The following is a 17040-nucleotide window of genomic DNA, read 5'->3' on the forward strand; positions in this document are numbered from 1 at the left end:
GGAAAACTGGGTCTAACAGAATCTCGGAATTCTGAGCTGTGTATAACCTGCCCACACCACTAATTGGCAGCTTTCTGTCAATATACAATGTACACAGAAAGCTGCCAATCAGTGGTGTGGGCACGGAGGGACCAGGAGACACAAAACACCTAGTCTTGTAGTGATAATCTCATGCTGATAAAACACTGACTTTATTAAAATTGAAAAACAGCCTAGAAAGTGACACATTGCTGGAATCCGGGTCTCTGTTCCTACATCACGCTGCTCTCAGATTACATAGCAAAAACCTGTTGACAGATTTCCATTCATCTGATCTCAAATCTCAGGAGATCTACACTGGTGTTTTGCTTTTGAATTCAGAAATAATTTTGCACTGATACAAACAAATTGCCTTACTTGGGAAAAGCAGCAGCATGGCTCCACCATGAGTGTTATCGTTTTTTCACTCTCAGGCTATGTGCGCACGTCGCGTAAAAACATGCAGTTACGCTGCGCTTTGTAGCGCAGCGTAACTGCATGCGTCCTGCGTCCCCTGCACAGTCTATGGAGACTGTGCAGGGGCCGTGCGCACGTGGCGTCTCAGAGCGCAGCGCTTCGGCTACTGCCGAAGCGCTGCGCAAAAATAAGTGACATGTCACTTCTTTCCTGCGCTTTGCCGGCAGCTCCTGCTCTGTCTATGGCAGGAGCTGCAGGCAGAGCGCATGGAATCGGCGCTCACTACGGACATTTCTGCAGCGATCTAAAGTGCACATGTGCTCTTCAGATCGCTGCAGAAATTTCTGCAGGGCTTGTACGCAACGTGCGCACATAGCCTCATACCTAGATATTCATTGCAAATGGCTTCCTCATTGTTAAATGGCGCATTTTTCTTCAAAAGCTGCATACCCATTAAGGATAAGATAGCACACTAGTACACTGTTACAATCAATTTGGTAATAAAGTGCCTAAGGGGTTACGTTTTTCCTTAATGAGAGCACCAAGCCAGTGTAAGAAGACTTACAGGCCATGCAATGCTCCTCTGAGAACTTAATTCTGCAAATATCCTCTACAGAGAGGAAGATAACATGAAATCTAGCGCCACCTATTGTATATAGCAATCCTAAAAGTCAACATCGACCCTTATAAAGGAGCCAAAAGGCCCCTTTACACACTGAGACTTTCAGCGATCCCACCAGCGATCCCAACCTGGCTGGGATCGCTACAAAGTCTCTGGTGAGCTGTCAAACAGGCAAACCTGGCCAACGACGTAACAGCGATCCGGACCTGCAGAACGACCTAGCTACTCAAACACTGGAAACGAGTGATGTGTCACAATATCTGTCAATCACTATTCTCTGTCAGTCGGTCTCTCCCTCTCAGTCTCTATTCTCTCTGTCGGTCCGTCACTATCTCTGTCCCTCTCTCACAGTCTGTCAGTCATTTTCCCCTCCTCTCTCATACTCCCCGTTCCACCGATCTCTGGCACGGCGCTGCACGGCATTCACACTGCTGCGGCGGCTTTTACTATTTTGAAAAAGCCGTCCGCTCATTAAACAATTTCGTATTCCCTACTTTCCCTGCCCACAGGCGCCTATGATTGGTTGCAGTGAGACACGCCCCCATGCTGACTGACAGGTGTCTCACTGCACCCAATCACAGCAGCCGGTGGGCGGGTTTATACTGTGTAGTGAAATAAATAATTAAATAATTAAAAAAAACGGCGTGCGGTCCCCCCCAATTTTCATACCAGCCAGATAAAGCCATACGGCTGAAGGCTGGTATTCTCAGGATGGGGAGCTCCACGTTATGGGGAGCCCCCCACCCTAACAATATCAGTCAGCAGCCGCCCAGAATTGCCGCATACATTATATGCGACAGTTCTGGGACTGTACCCGGCTCTTCCCGATTTGCCCTGGTGCGTTGGCAAATCGGGGTAATAAGGAGTTAATGGCAGCCCATAGCTGACAATAAGTCCTAGATTAATCATGTCAGGCGTCTCCCCGAGAAACCTTCCATGATTAATCTGTAAATTACAGTAAATAAGCACACACACCTGAAAAAATCATTTATTAGAAATAAAAAACACTAACACATTCCCTCATCACCAATTTAATCATCCCCAAAAAGCCCTCCTTGTCCGGCGTAATCCACGGACCTCCAGCGTCGCATCCAGCTCTGCTGCATGCAGATGACAGGAGCAGCAGAAGACACCGCCGCTCCTTTCACCTCCACGCAACAAATGAGGTGAGTAGCGCGATCAGCTGAGCTGTCACTGAGGTTACCCGCTGTCACTGGATCCAGCGGTGGATGCAGCGGTGGCCGCGGGTAACCTCAGTGACAGCTCAGCTGATCGCGCTACTCACCTCAGTTGCTGCGTGGAGCTGACCGGAGCGGCGGTGAGTAGCGCGATCAGCTGAGCTGTCACTGAGGTTACCCGCGGCCACCGCTGCATCCACCGCTGGATTCACCGCTGGATCCAGTGACAACGGGTAACCTCAGTGACAGCTCAGCCGATCGCGCGGCTGTCTTCATTAGCTGCGTGGAGGTGACAGGAGCGGCGGTGTCTTCTGCAGCTCCGGTCACCTCCATGCAGCAGAGCTGGAAGCGACGCTGGAGGTCCGTGGATTACGCCGGACAAGGAGGGCTTTTTGGGGCTGATTAAATTGGTGATGAGGGAATTTGTGTTTTTTATTTCTAATAAATGATTTTTTCAGTTGTGTGTGCTTATTTACTGTCACTTACAGATTAATCATGGAAGGTATCTCGTGGAGACGCCTGACATGATTAATCTAGGAGTTATTGTCAGCTATGGGATGCCAATAACTCCTTATTACCCCGATTTTCCAACGCACCAGGGCAAATCGGGAAGAGCCGGGTACAGTCCCAGAACTGTCGCATATAATGTATGCGGCAATTCTGGGCGGCTGCTGACTGATATTGTTAGGGTGGGGGGCTCCCCATAACGTGGAGCTCCCCATCCTGAGAATACCAGCCTTCAGCCGTATGGCTTTATCTGGCTGGTATTAAAATTGGAGGGGACCGCACGCCGTTTTTTTTAATTATTTATTTATTTCACTGCAGAGTATAGACACGCCCACCGGCTGCTGTGATTGGGTGCAGTGAGATACCTGTCACTCAACGTGGGGGCGTGTCTCACTGCAACCAATCATAGGCGCCTGTGGGCGGGGAAAGCAGGGAATACGAAATTGTTTAATGAGCGGCCGGCTTTTTCAAAATAGTAAAAGCCGCTGCAGCAGTGTGAATGCCGTGCAGCGCCGCGCCGGGGATCGGTGAGTATGAGAGCGGAGGGGAAAATGACCGACAGACTGTGAGAGAGGGACAGAGATAGTGACGGACCGACAGAGAGAGAATAGAGACCGAGAGGGAGAGACCGACTGACAGAGAATAGTGATTGACAGATATTGTGACACATCACTCGTTTCCAGTGTTTTAAGTCCCCTTTACTTTGCTGCACAGCGGGAAACAAAGGACCAAAGAATGGTCCTGAACGATTTGTAGCGATCAGCAACTTCACAGCAGGGGCCAGGCCGCTGATGTGTTTCACACACTGCAATGTCGCTGGGGAGGTCGCTATTACGTCACAAAACCGGTGACGTTACAGCGATGTCATTTGCGATGTTGCAGTGTATAAAGCCACCTTTACCGTATAACTTGGGGAGCTCTTTCACCCTGTCAATCAGTTATCCTACTTTGTGCTGATGAGGGACAAAACTCCCAAACCGTTTGCAAGTGCAGTGTCTGGTTTAGTTTTCTCTCCTAAATCAGGTGACAAGGTCCTTTTAACCCTTTCATCTCAGCGTTTTGTTTTTGGGGTTTTTTTCCGTTTTTTTTTTTTTTTGTTTGTTTTTTTTTAGTTTGTTTTTTTTTTCCTTTCCTTCTAGGCCTCAGTGACAGCTTATTTTTTGCATCCTGAACTGATGTTTTTATACTGATACCATTTTTTTGGGTAGATACATTGTTTTGATCACCTCTTATTGCAATGTTGTGGCAGCTATAAAACGTAATTCTGGCATTTTTATTTTTTTTATTAAACTTTTACCGATTGGATTAATTTATTTAATATTTTTGATGATCAAACATTTCTGAAAGCAGCGATACCAAATATGTGTATTTTTGCATTATTATTATTGTTATTTTCAGTGAAGTAAGAGGGGGTGATTTCAACTTTTTACGTTTATTTTTTCATATTTTTAAAAACTTTTTTCTTTATTATTGTATTTAATAGTCCCTTTAGGACTAGTCTTGAAGATGAGATCATCCGATCGCTTGTGCTGTATAGAGCGGGGCATCAGCATCGCTCTCTACAGCAAAAATCACTATCTCCTGTGAATGCCGATTCCCAGTCGGCGCTCACAGGAACTATGTCATGACGGTGACAGGGTTCATCAGCTGACTCCCGGTTGTTGTGACAACCCATCAAGACCTGCGTTCAGATCACGGGGCCACCAATGGGGGCAGGGAATGACACGCTTCCCGCCAGTGTGTGGTAAATCTCGCTGTCTCAGATCAGCTAATGTGCAGGGAAAGATGTGGGCTCAGTGTGAGTCTGTGTCAAGGGGAGGGTCATGACCTTGGATGTACCTGTTCATCCAAGGTCACGAAGAGCCAATAATGACTCTTATCGGATTGCTACGTCAAATAGTTGGCGCTAGAGTTCTAGTTCTATTCTTCTTTGACTAGTCTATTTATATAAGAGAGTAGATTGCCTCCGCTCCTTTTATATATCAGCTGCACCTTGGCCCTACGGTACCTTCAAGGCGAACGCTTAATAGGACTCTATTATATGTGTGAGTATAGGGAGAGACCGGTCAGTCTTACGGAGTGGAGAGAGGCAACCTGCCTTACACTAGTCATCTGACATTCATAGTCTCAGGATTTTTCCAGTGTAAACATACATTGCTGCAATAACGCAGCATGAATCTGCTATCAGGTTCCTTTTAAATTGGCCTAATAGGCATAATAATCACATCCTGATAAGACAATACCTTTTTGCTTCCTAAAATGTGACCTTGGAGATGTCTTATTATACACTGGCAGTCTATGGAGAAGATATTAAGCTACACTTTTATTCATTGCACACTGGGAGAAAACGTATGATTGTATGTTAAAAGGAATCTGTCAGCAGGTTTTGTTATGATCTTGGGACAGAGACCCTGATTTCAGCAATGTATAACATATACAGTGACTTGCGAACGTATTCGGCCCCTTTGATTTTTTTTTTAACCTTTTCGCACATTTCAGGCTTCAAACATAAAGGTAAACATTTAAATTTTATGGTGAAGAATTAACAACAAGTGGGACACAATTGTGAAGTTGAATAAAATGATTGCTTATTTTAAACTTTTTTAAAAAATAAAAAACTTAAAATTGTGGCGTGCAATATTATTCATCCCCTTTACTTTCAGTGCAGCAAACACACTCTAGAAGTTCATTGAGGATCTCTGAATGATCCAATGTTGTCCTAAATGACTGATAATCAATATAAGCCCCTGTGTGTAATGAGGTCTCCGTATTAATGCACCTGCTCTGTGATAGTCTGAATGTTCTGTTTAAAGGGCAGATAAGCATCATGAAGACCAAGGAACACAACAGGCAGGTCCATGATACTGTTGTGGAGAAGTTTAAAGCCAGATTTGGTTACAAAAAGATTTTCAAAACGTTAAACATCCCAAGGAGCACAGTGCAAGCAATTATATTGAAATAGAAAAGGAGTATCATACCACTGCAAATCTACCAAGACCCGGCCGTCCATCCAAACTTTCATTTCAAACAAGGAGAAGACTGATCAGAGATGCAGCCAAGAGGCCCATGATCACTCTGGATGAACTGCAGAGATCTACAGCTGAGGTGGGAGAGTCTGTCCATAGGACAACAATCAGTTGTACACTGCACAAATCTGTTCTTTATGGAAGAGTGGCAAGAAGAAAGCCATTTCTAATAGATATCCATAAAAAATGTTTAAAGTTTGCCACAAGCCGCCTGGGAGACACCAAACATGTGTCAGAAGGTGCTCTGGTCACATGAAACCAAAATCAAACTTTCTTCAGCGCTCTATTGGGAGACCCAGACGATTGGGGTATAGCTACTGCCCTCTGGAGGCCACACAAAGCACTACATTAAAAGTGCAAGGCCCCTCCCCCTCTGGCTATACCCCCCCGTGGTATCACGGGTTCTCCAGTTTTAGCTTTGTGTGCGAAGGAGGTCAGACATTCCATGCATAGCTCCACAGATTTTAGTCAGCAGTAGCTGCTGACTATTTCGGATGGAAGAAAAGAGGACACATATAGTGTCCCCAGCATGCTCCCTTCTCACCCCTGGATGGTGTTGTAAGGTTGAGGTACCTATTGCTGGTACAGGGCTGGAGCCTGACATGCTGTTTTCCTTCCACATCCCCTTGTAGGGCTCTGTGGAAGTGGGATCCTGCCGGCCTCTCAGCTCTGACGCCGGGCTCCATCCACAGACCCATAGCACCTGATGGATTCGGAGCAGGAGTACGATCAGGGACAGGCCCTGCATCATACAGGTACTCTGTGTCCCCGACAGGCACAGACACACTCCGGGCTGGCTGGGTGTTGTAGTGCGCCGGGGACCGCAACGTGGAGTTGGTGTCCCTACAGATTACTGGGGGACTTTTTTTTTGTGTATGGGAACGCAGCGCCGACCCCCTCTGGACCGGGCGGCGCTGCTGTGACTTGTGGTGCGCCGGGGATCCGCCGTCCGCGCTTTTACGGCGGCGGCGGTTATAAATTTAGTCCCCGGCTTTTTGGGCCTAGGACGCCGGCAGCTCCGATTCGTTCCCGCCCCCACCCTGTCATTCAGGGTAGGGGAGAGACGCTGTTCGCTAGCAGCGACGAGGGCTGGAGCCTGATTTACATGCTCCAGCCCTCTCACTTGGCACAGAGGGAAGCAGGCTTCCCGCTCTTGGCCAGGAACGCCCAGGGCCCGCCCCCCTTCCTCTCTCGAGACGCCGGCAGCCATTACATGCATGCCTGGCTGGAGGAAGGACGCAAGGCTCTGGGAGACCTGGACTAGGGGCTATCTGGCGACCACACACCCGCTTTTTTAAGCGGGCGGTAAGCGATTTTTCTGTGCTGGTCCCTCTAGTGCCTCACGGTGTATCGGTGTACTGGGTACAGATATATAAATATTGTATTTCTTGCACTGTGAGGTCGCTTCTGGCTGCATATCCCAGATCGCTCTGTGGAAGCAGCAACATGTCATCCTCAAAACGCGAGGCGGCCAAGGCAAAAAGGGCTGTGTATACTGCGTGTGCTGCATGTGGGGCTAATCTACCAGCAGGCTCCGATGACCCCCATTGTGTGCAATGCTCCGACCCGGTGCTGCTTCGCCAGCCGGAGTCAGGAGAGGTAGCGACCCAGGCTGAGACGCTTGTAAGTTCTGCCCCGGTGACAGGGACAGACTTTGCAGTTTTTGCAGATAATATGTCTGTGTCTATGGCAAAAATCCTTGAAACCTTGCAATCTATGCATGGGGCTCAGTCTCTGGGCACGGCGAGGCCTCTGTCCTCAGGTCCCCCTTACTTGGAATGTATCCAGCCCACAGGGGGGTCCCCGGCTTCACAGGCCGAGGATTATGACTCAGATGATGGCCCCAGCCACCCTAAGCGAGCTCGCTGGGAAAGACCCTCGACGTCTTCACACTGCTCAGGGTCTCAGCGCAATCAGTCTCCCTGTGATGTGTCTGATGAGAGTGATCAGGAATCCACTCCTGGAACCCCTCTCAACCTGGATACCCCGGATGGGGATGCCATGGTAAACTACCTTATCTCAGCCATCAATAGGCTGTTGGATATTTCTCCCCCAGCCCCTTCAGCAGAAGAGGCGGCTGCGGAGCAGGAGAAGTTTCGTTTCCTTTATCCCAAGCGTAAATTGAGTGCTTTGTTAGATCACTCTGACTTCAGAGAATCAATCCAGAAGCACGACGCTCACCCAGAAAGGCGTTTCTCTAAACGATCTAAAGATACGCGTTTCCCTTTCCCCCCTGAGGTGGTCAAGCGCTGGACACAGTGTCCAAAGGTAGACCCCCCGATTTCCAAACTTGCAGCTAGATCCATAGTTGCAGTGGAGGATGGCGCTTCACTTAAAGATGCCAATGACAGACAGATGGACCTTTGGTTAAAATCTGTCTATGAAGCTATCGGCGCGTCGTTTGCTCCGGCATTCGCAGCCGTATGGGCACTCCAGGCTATTTCAGCTGGCTTAGCAAAAGTGGATGCTATCATGCATCCAGCAGTGCCGCAAGTGGCGCACCTTACCACGCAGATGTCGGCGTTTGCGTCTTACGCTATCAATGCGGTCCTAGAATCTACCAGTCGCACCTCAATGGCGTCCGCCAATTCGGTAGTTTTGCGCAGAGCCTTGTGGTTAAAGGACTGGAAAGCAGATGCTGGTTCCAAAAAATGTTTAACCAGTTTGCCTTTGTCTAGAGATAGACTGTTTGGCGAGCCATTGGCTGACATCATTAAGCAGTCCAAGGGTAAAGACTCCTCTTTACCACAACCCAGAACATCCAAACCTCAGCAGAAAAAGTGGAACGTATCTTGGCATGGAGTTTCATACTCTAGCAGCGATAGTGAAGCTGCCGCTGAACAAGCAGCGGTCACTACAGACAGGGGTGCAATCTCTCCTGCAGGGCCAGTTGCATCCCTTGCGGCGTCTCATGCATTTCCTAGGGAAGATGGTGGCAGCCATGGAAGCAGTTCCCTTTGCGCAGTTTCATCTGCGCCCACTTCAATGGGACATTCTCCGCCAATGGGACGGGAAGTCAACGTCCCTGGACAGGAAAGTCTCGCTTTCCCAGACGGCCAAGGACTCTCTACAATGGTGGCTCCTTCCCACCTCATTATCTCAGGGAAGATCCTTCCTGCCCCCATCCTGGGCAGTAGTCACGACAGATGCGAGTCTGTCGGGGTGGGGAGCAGTGTTTCTCCACCACAGGGCTCAGGGGACGTGGACTCCGCAGGAGTCCACCCTTCAGATCAATGTTCTGGAAATCAGAGCAGTGTATCTTGCCCTACTAGCCTTCCAGCAGTGGCTGGAAGGAAAGCAGATCCGAATCCAATCGGACAACTCCACAGCGGTGGCATACATCAACCACCAAGGAGGGACGCGCAGTCGGCAAGCCTTCCAAGAAGTCCGGCGCATTCTAATGTGGGTGGAGGACAGAGCATCCACCATATCCGCGGTTCACATCCCAGGCGTAGAAAACTGGGAAGCAGACTTCCTCAGTCGCCAGGGCATGGACGCAGGGGAATGGTCCCTTCACCCGGACGTGTTTCAGGAAATCTGTCGCCGCTGGGGAGTGCCGGACGTCGACCTAATGGCATCCCGGCACAACAACAAGGTCCCGGCATTCATGGCGAGGTCGCGCGATCAAAGAGCTCTGGCGGCAGACGCCTTGGTTCAAGATTGGTCGCAGTTTCAGCTCCCTTACGTGTTTCCGCCTCTGGCGCTCTTGCCCAGAGTGCTACGCAAGATCAGATCCGAGTGCAGCCGCATCATACTCGTCGCTCCAAACTGGCCGAGGAGGTCGTGGTATCCGGATCTGTGGCATCTCACGATCGGTCGACCGTGGTCACTGCCAGACCGACCAGACTTACTGTCCCAAGGGCCGTTTTTCCATCAGAATTCTGCGGCCCTGAACCTGACTGTGTGGCCATTGAGTCCTGGATCTTAGCATCTGCAGGATTATCTCAAGGAGTGGTTGCCACAATGAGACAAGCTAGAAAGTCGAATTCTGCTAAGATCTACCACAGAACGTGGAAGATTTTCTTATCCTGGTGCTCGGCCCAGGGAGTGTCTCCCTGGCCATTTGCATTACCCAAGTTTCTTTCCTTCCTGCAATCGGGGTTAGAAAAGGGCTTGTCGCTCAGCTCCCTTAAAGGGCAAGTTTCGGCACTATCCGTGTTTTTTCAGAAGCGTCTAGCACGTCTTCCTAAGGTGCGCACGTTCCTGCAGGGGGTCTGTCATATTGTGCCCCCGTACAAGCGACCGTTAGATCCATGGGATCTGAACAGGGTACTAGTTGCTCTCCAGAAGCCGCCCTTCGAGCCTCTGAAGGAAGTTTCCTTTTCTCGGCTGTCGCAGAAAGTGGCGTTTCTTGTTGCGATCACATCGCTTCGGCGAGTGTCTGAGCTGGCAGCTCTGTCATCCAAGGCGCCCTTCCTGGTGTTCCACCAGGACAAGGTGGTGCTGCGCCCCATTCCGGAGTTTCTTCCTAAGGTCGTATCCTCTTTTCATCTTAATCAGGATATTTCCTTGCCTTCTTTTTGTCCTCATCCGGTTCACCGGTATGAAAAGGACTTACGTTTGCTAGATCTGGTGAGAGCACTCAGAATCTACATTTCCCGCACGGCGCCCATACGCCGTGCCGATGCACTTTTCGTCCTTGTCGCCGGTCCGCGCAAGGGGTTGCAGGCTTCTAAAGCCACCCTGGCTCGATGGATCAAAGAACCAATTCTAGAGGCCTACCGTTCTGCGGGGCTTCCGGTTCCTTCAGGGCTAAAAGCCCACTCAACCAGAGCCGTGGGTGCGTCCTGGGCATTACGTCACCAGGCTTCGGCTCAACAGGTGTGCCAGGCAGCTACCTGGTCCAGTCTGCACACTTTCACCAAGCATTATCAGGTGCATACCTATGCTTCGGCGGATGCCAGCTTAGGTAGAAGAGTCCTGCAGGCGGCAGTGACACCCCCGTAGGGGAGGGCTGTTTTGCAGCTCTAACATGAGGTATTTATTTACCCACCCAGGGACAGCTTTTGGACGTCCCAATCGTCTGGGTCTCCCAATAGAGCGCTGAAGAAGAAGGGAATTTTGTTACTTACCGTAAATTCCTTTTCTTCTAGCTCTTATTGGGAGACCCAGCACCCGCCCTGTTGTCCTTCGGGATGTTTTTTTGTTGTTTGCGGGTACACATGTTGTTCATGTTGAACGGTTTTTCAGTTCTCCGATGTTATTCGGAGTTAATTTGTTTAAACCAGTTATTGGCTTCCTCCTTCTTGCTTTGGCACTAAAACTGGAGAACCCGTGATACCACGGGGGGGTATAGCCAGAGGGGGAGGGGCCTTGCACTTTTAATGTAGTGCTTTGTGTGGCCTCCAGAGGGCAGTAGCTATACCCCAATCGTCTGGGTCTCCCAATAAGAGCTAGAAGAAAAGGAATTTACGGTAAGTAACAAAATTCCCTTCTTTTGGGCACAATGCCAAACGATATGTAACAGCAACACAGCTCATCACCCTGAACACACCATCCCCACTGTCAAACATGGTGGTGGCAGCATCATGGTTTGGGCCTGCTTTTCTTCAGCCGGGACAGGGAAGATGGTTAAAATTGATGGGAAGATGGATGGAGCTAAATACAGGACCATTCTTGAAGAAAACCTGTTGGAGTCTGCAAAAGACTTTTGACTGGGACGGAGATTTGTCTTTCAACAAGACAATGATGCCAAACCTAAAGCAAAACCTACAATGGAATGGTTCACAAATAAACGTATCCAGGTGTTAGAATGGCCAAGTCAAAGTCCAGACCTGAACCCAATCGAGAATCTGTGGAGAGAGGTGAAAACTGCTGATCACAAACGCCTCCATCCAACCTCACTCAGCTCCAGCTGTTTACAAAGGAAGAATGGGCAAGAATTTCAGTCTCTCGATGTGCAAAACTGATACACATACCCCAAGTGACTGCAGCTGTAATCGCAGCAAAAGGTGGCGCTACAAAGTATTAACTTATCGGGGCGGAATAATATTGCACGCCCCAATTTTCAGTTTATTATTTTTTTATAAAAGTATAAAATAAGCAATAAATTTCACCTTCACAATTGTGTCCCACTTGTATTTGATTATTAACCATAACATTAAAATATTTATCATTATGTCTGAAGCCTGAAATGTGGGAAAAGGTTGAAAAATTCAAGGGGGCCCAATACTTTCGCAAGGCACTGTATATGTATGTACAGTGCCTTGCGAAAGTATTCGGCCCCCTTGATTCGGGGCTCTGCAGATAGGGAATTCATCTGCATGTTAATGGTATTCTGAACCTGGTCAGCACTGCTACATTGAAGCCTGCTGCCAGAAGGAAATTAAGTTTAATCCTCCTGGCAGCGTTACTGTTTCAGTCATGGAGGCGGCATTGACTCGGGTTCTGTCACTTATCTGTGTGTGGAGAGCAGCAGAGGCAACCGCCCTCCGCACTGACTGACAGCCGCTCTGCTTTAGAAGATGCTGTCAATCAGTGCGGGGTGGCAGTTACAGCTGCCGCTTTCCGTACACAAAACAGTGACTGAACCTACGCTGGCGCCGCCGCCATGCCAGAAACAAACGCTGCTGGGAAGAATAAAGTTAATTTCCTCCCGGCAGCAGGGTTCTAAGTGCTGGCACTGGGCTGGTTCAGAACGCTATTAACCTGCCGATTAACCCCATATCTGCAGGTTAATAGCATTTGTCCACGTAACAGGCTTCCTTTAAAATCCGATGCTCGATGGAGTATTCCTAATACCTACGTAGGTCTGTTTCCCCTACACACTGCTTTTAAAGGCGTTGTCTCATTATAAAATGCGGCCTGTGGGGGAGATTAGCCAATCACCTCCGATCCTGCCGATGGGATCCCCAGCTAACGCGGGAAAGCATCAGGCGCATGACCATCTTTTGTAATGAAAAGATGGGGGCGGCTCATAGAGAGGGATCCAGGGCTGGTGACCCTCCATCCATGATGTGTGTCATCGCATCCCGTGTCTTTTCATTGTTCCACTGCATTCACATTGACCCTACATCTGTTTCTCATACTGCATGTCTGCTGTGCCATAGATATTTCTATCCAACCCCCATACTGCATAATGTCCTGACTTTAATAAAACAATGTTAATACCATATGGTTTGTGTCTCATTTAGGAAGCTCTGGATGTTCACACGGTGAAGCAGCCCGTGGACACTGTATCTTCCGGTCTTTCACCTCTCGAAGCCCCCACAGAACAAACAGGTAGCCGGCAGAAGGGCTGAGTACATTCAGATGTGGAATACGCCCACATCCTGGAACCATTGGGAAACATCCTATTCATTTCCCAATTCTAAGGCCTCATTGCAACGTTCGTTTTACTTGAATGTGTCCTGTCCATGTTTTTCATGAATGGAACACTTTCCTATTAGGCTATGGCCCACGGGACTCTTTATCCGCGGATTTTGCCGTGGAAAACCTGCGAATTTATCTGGATTTTCTAGATAAATCCGCAGGTTTGAGCAAGTACAGACACTCCCCATGTTATCCTATGGGACATGGGGAGTGCTGTGTCCATGCTGCGGTATATGTGGCTGCGGAATATGCTGCGGATGTCCCGCAGCCGCACGTAACTGCATGTCAATTATTCCTGCGGAAATCCCGGCCCTCCACATTGGAGATAGTGGCCCGGACTTCCATGGGTAAGTCGCATGAATGTCCGCAGGTTTACCGCTACAATTCCACTAGAATCCCGCAGCTATGGACAGCTGAGGATTCCGGGGATCAGCTGCGGGAAACCTGCGGACGTACCTGCGGATATATCCGCAGGTGCGAGCTGCCGTGGGCACATAGCCTTATAGTTCATGAACATCTCCGTGTTTTATTGCTGAATGAGTCCACAAAAAACATGTCAGGTTTTTTTTTAGATGACTGCAGTGGACAGATAGGTCCTTGGTCCTTACACTAGGAAAGTCATGAAGCACAGACTTTATGACCCTGATATGAGTGCATTAGTCATATTATCAGAAAATGCATCAATATCATAGCGAGAACCTGTCAAAGGGATCAAAATGTCTCTAACCAGGTTGGGGGGAGACCCATCAGCACTGCATTATGATGTTTGGATGACTGTAGAATCTGGGAATTGCATTGATTCATTTTCACATAAGCGTCTGTTCGTCAGCTCTTTAGTTGCTGGATGTATTCCTATTGTTTATTTTTTTTTATTCTTTCAGATGACGTGAAGAAGATACTGGATTTGGAGCAGCAATTAATGACTCATTTGAAGACAATGAAGTACAGGCAGGTCATCCACCCGGCTCTGCAGCAGGGTAATAAGGCTGGTTGATTTCAAGGGGTTTTCCAGGCTATAATATTGAGTATCTATTCTTAGGATTGGTTTCTACCATATTGATCTGCCACTGATCAGCTGTGATAACAAATTAGCCGGGGTCCAACTCTTGGCAACCCCATCGATCAGCTGCAAGGTCATCAATATCAGATTGGGGGGGGGGGGGGCCCAAACAGCCTGCACCACCATCAATCAGTGATTATCCACTCCTACTGCTTGATGTATGGCTACTTTCACACATCCGGTTTTTGCTCTGCGGCACAATACGGCGCTCTGCTGAAAAACCGCAACCGTTTTTTTTGCTACCGGTTGCGGGTTTTTTTTGCATAGACTTACATTAGTGCCGTATTGTGCCGCATGGGCTTGCGTTCGGTCCGGTTTTTGCCGCATGCAGCAGATTTAGCTGATGCCGCGGCCGGATGGAACGTTGCCTGCAATGTTTTTTGCTCCAGCGGCGCGATGCGGAAAAAACGCATCTGGCCGCCGCATGCGGTTTCTTCCACTGCGCATGCTCAGTAGCGTGCCGCAACCGGAAAAAAACGGACGGGCCGCATGTAAAAACTTATGCAAAGGATGCAGTGTTTTCGCCGCATCTGTTGCATAGGTTTCACAGCCGGATTGAGCAGCACTCAACCGGATGTGTGAAAGTAGCCTAAGCGGTGAATGGATCAGGAACAGCACAGCTCCGTTCAGTGTGTAATGTATAACAAAGGAGAAATAAAAAAAGGTTTTCAGCTCAACAGACTAGACAAATGTAGCATGAGAACAGTGCATGGATGCTCTGCAGTGGCTTCTAGGTGAGGTGGCACTCACATCAGCGGTATTTTGCCGCAAAACCGGATCTGTCACAAATGAGTTTCAGTTCAATTAATTTCCAATGAAATCGCGGCAAGATGCGGTTGCGTGCGTCATGCACAACCGCATGTGACCGCATGTTGCCACAATTCTATTGGAAATTAATTGAACTGAAACGCATTGGATCCAGTTTTGCGGGAAAATACCGCTGATGTGAGCGCCGCCTGATAGAGACCAAAAATGGGAGGGAATGCAGCAGCCAAAGGGACGTCAGGTTTAAAACTCTATATTACAGTTCCATTATTAAAAAAAGGTACAAAAACCGAAAACTATAATGAAAAAAACAGTAGACAAGTTCTACACGTTTCGGGCACAAAAATGCTCTTTATAATGACCAGTGTTGCTGAGATCTGCAGCTCAGTTTTTGCACAAGTGAAGATCCTAAGGATAGGGCAACAATATCATAAGTCTGAACAATCCCTTTAAGTATGTGTTTTTAACTCTGTTTTTGTTTTTATTTATTTTGCTCTAATTACATGATACAATATTCCCTTATTATGCAGTGGGTTTAAAATTGAACATAGTGGACCCTGCCATGAGCATTGATCTGAGGTATCTTGGAGTGGAGCTTCCATTGCCTCATATCACCAGTGATACAAAATATGATGATAATGGCCTATGTGCACAAGGTAAGTAATAATCTGTCATTAATCAAAAGAATTATGGGGCACAAAACATAGTGATAGTAGCATGGAATAAAAAAGAGACTTTTTGTGAATTGTGTGTGTATATACAACATATCACATAAGTGAATACACCCCCCACATTTTTGTAAATATTTTATTAAATCTTTTCATGGGACAACACTGAAAATAAAAGTTTTGGTACTCACCGTAAAATCTCTTCTCAGAACCTTCTTTGGGGGACACAGGAAAACATGGGTGTATGCTGCTGTCTCTTACGCTATGCTAGAAAAATAAGGTTGGCTCCTCCTCGATAGTATACACCCACCACCCAGAAACAAACCGGTCAGTTAGTGTGAAAGTAGTAGGAGAACCAACCTGAAATAGAATTCGGACTGTCCCAACAAAAAATATTTTAAAAAAGGTGGGTGCTGTGTACCCAATGAAGGCTCACAGAAAGATTTTTACAGTGAGTACCCGAAATCTTCTTTTATCTACAGTGCTGGCCAAAAGTATTGGCACCCCTGCAATTCTGTCAGATAATACTCAGTTTCTTCTTGAAAATGATTGCAATCAAATTCTTTGGTATTATCTTTATTTAATTTGTCTTCAATGAAAAAAAAAACTGTCATAAAGCCGAATTTGATATAAATCCACACCAAACATAAAAAAGTGGGTGGACAAAAGTATTGGCACTGTTTGAAAAATCATGTGATGCTTCTCTAATTTGTGTAACAGCACCTGTAACTTACCCGTGGCACCTAACAGATGTTGGCAATCACTAAATCCCACTTGCAGCCAGGTGACATGGAGTAAAGTTGACTCAACCTCTGTCCTGTGTCCTTGTGTGCACCACATTGAGCATGGAGAAAAGAAAGAAGACCAAAAAAAAACTGTCTCAGAACTTGAGAATCCAAATTGTGAGGAAGCATGAGCAATCTCAAGGCTACAAGTCCATCTCCAAAGACCTGAAAGTTCCTGTGTCTACGGTGCGCAGTGTCATCAAGAAGTGTAAAGCCCATGGCACTGTGGCTAACCTCCCTAGATGTGGAAGGAAAAGAAAAATTGACGAGAGATTTCAACGCAAGATTGTGCGGATGATGGATAAAGAACCTCGACTAACATCCAAACAAGTTCAAGCTGCCCTGCAGTCCGAGGGTACAACAGTGTCACCCCGTACTATCCGTCGGCGTCTGAATGAAAAGGGACTGTATGGTAGGATAAACAGGAAGACCCCACTTCTTACACCGAGACATGAAAAAGCTAGGCTGGAGTTTGCCAAAACCTAACGGAGAAAGCCTAAAATGTTTTGGAAGAATGTTCTCTGGTCAGATGAGACAAAAGTAGATTTCTTCATCGTTCCTTATGGGAGACCCAGACCATGGGTGTATAGCTTCTGCCTCCGGAGGACACACAAAGTACTACACTAAAAGTGTAGCTCCTCCCTCCGAGCATATACACCCCCTGGATGACAAATCTAACCAGT

The 17040-nt window shown here is 47.8% G+C and overlaps 1 protein-coding gene across 5 annotated transcripts in view; it reads left to right on the forward strand.

Moving 5' to 3' along the window:
• MGA (MAX dimerization protein MGA) overlaps positions 1-17040 on the forward strand; it is a 259036-nt gene that overhangs the window by 28833 nt on the left and 213163 nt on the right. For all 5 annotated transcript variants that reach the window (XM_075331070.1, XM_075331069.1, XM_075331073.1 and 2 more), the window contains exons 4-6: positions 12902-12989; positions 13961-14056; positions 15435-15560. In XM_075331070.1, the coding sequence (XP_075187185.1) occupies positions 12902-12989; positions 13961-14056; positions 15435-15560 (310 nt within the window). The remainder of the gene's footprint in view (positions 1-12901; positions 12990-13960; positions 14057-15434; positions 15561-17040) is intronic.

The sequence above is a fragment of the Anomaloglossus baeobatrachus genome, chromosome 12 (assembly GCF_048569485.1).
Source record: "Anomaloglossus baeobatrachus isolate aAnoBae1 chromosome 12, aAnoBae1.hap1, whole genome shotgun sequence".
Classification (NCBI taxonomy): domain Eukaryota; kingdom Metazoa; phylum Chordata; class Amphibia; order Anura; family Aromobatidae; genus Anomaloglossus; species Anomaloglossus baeobatrachus.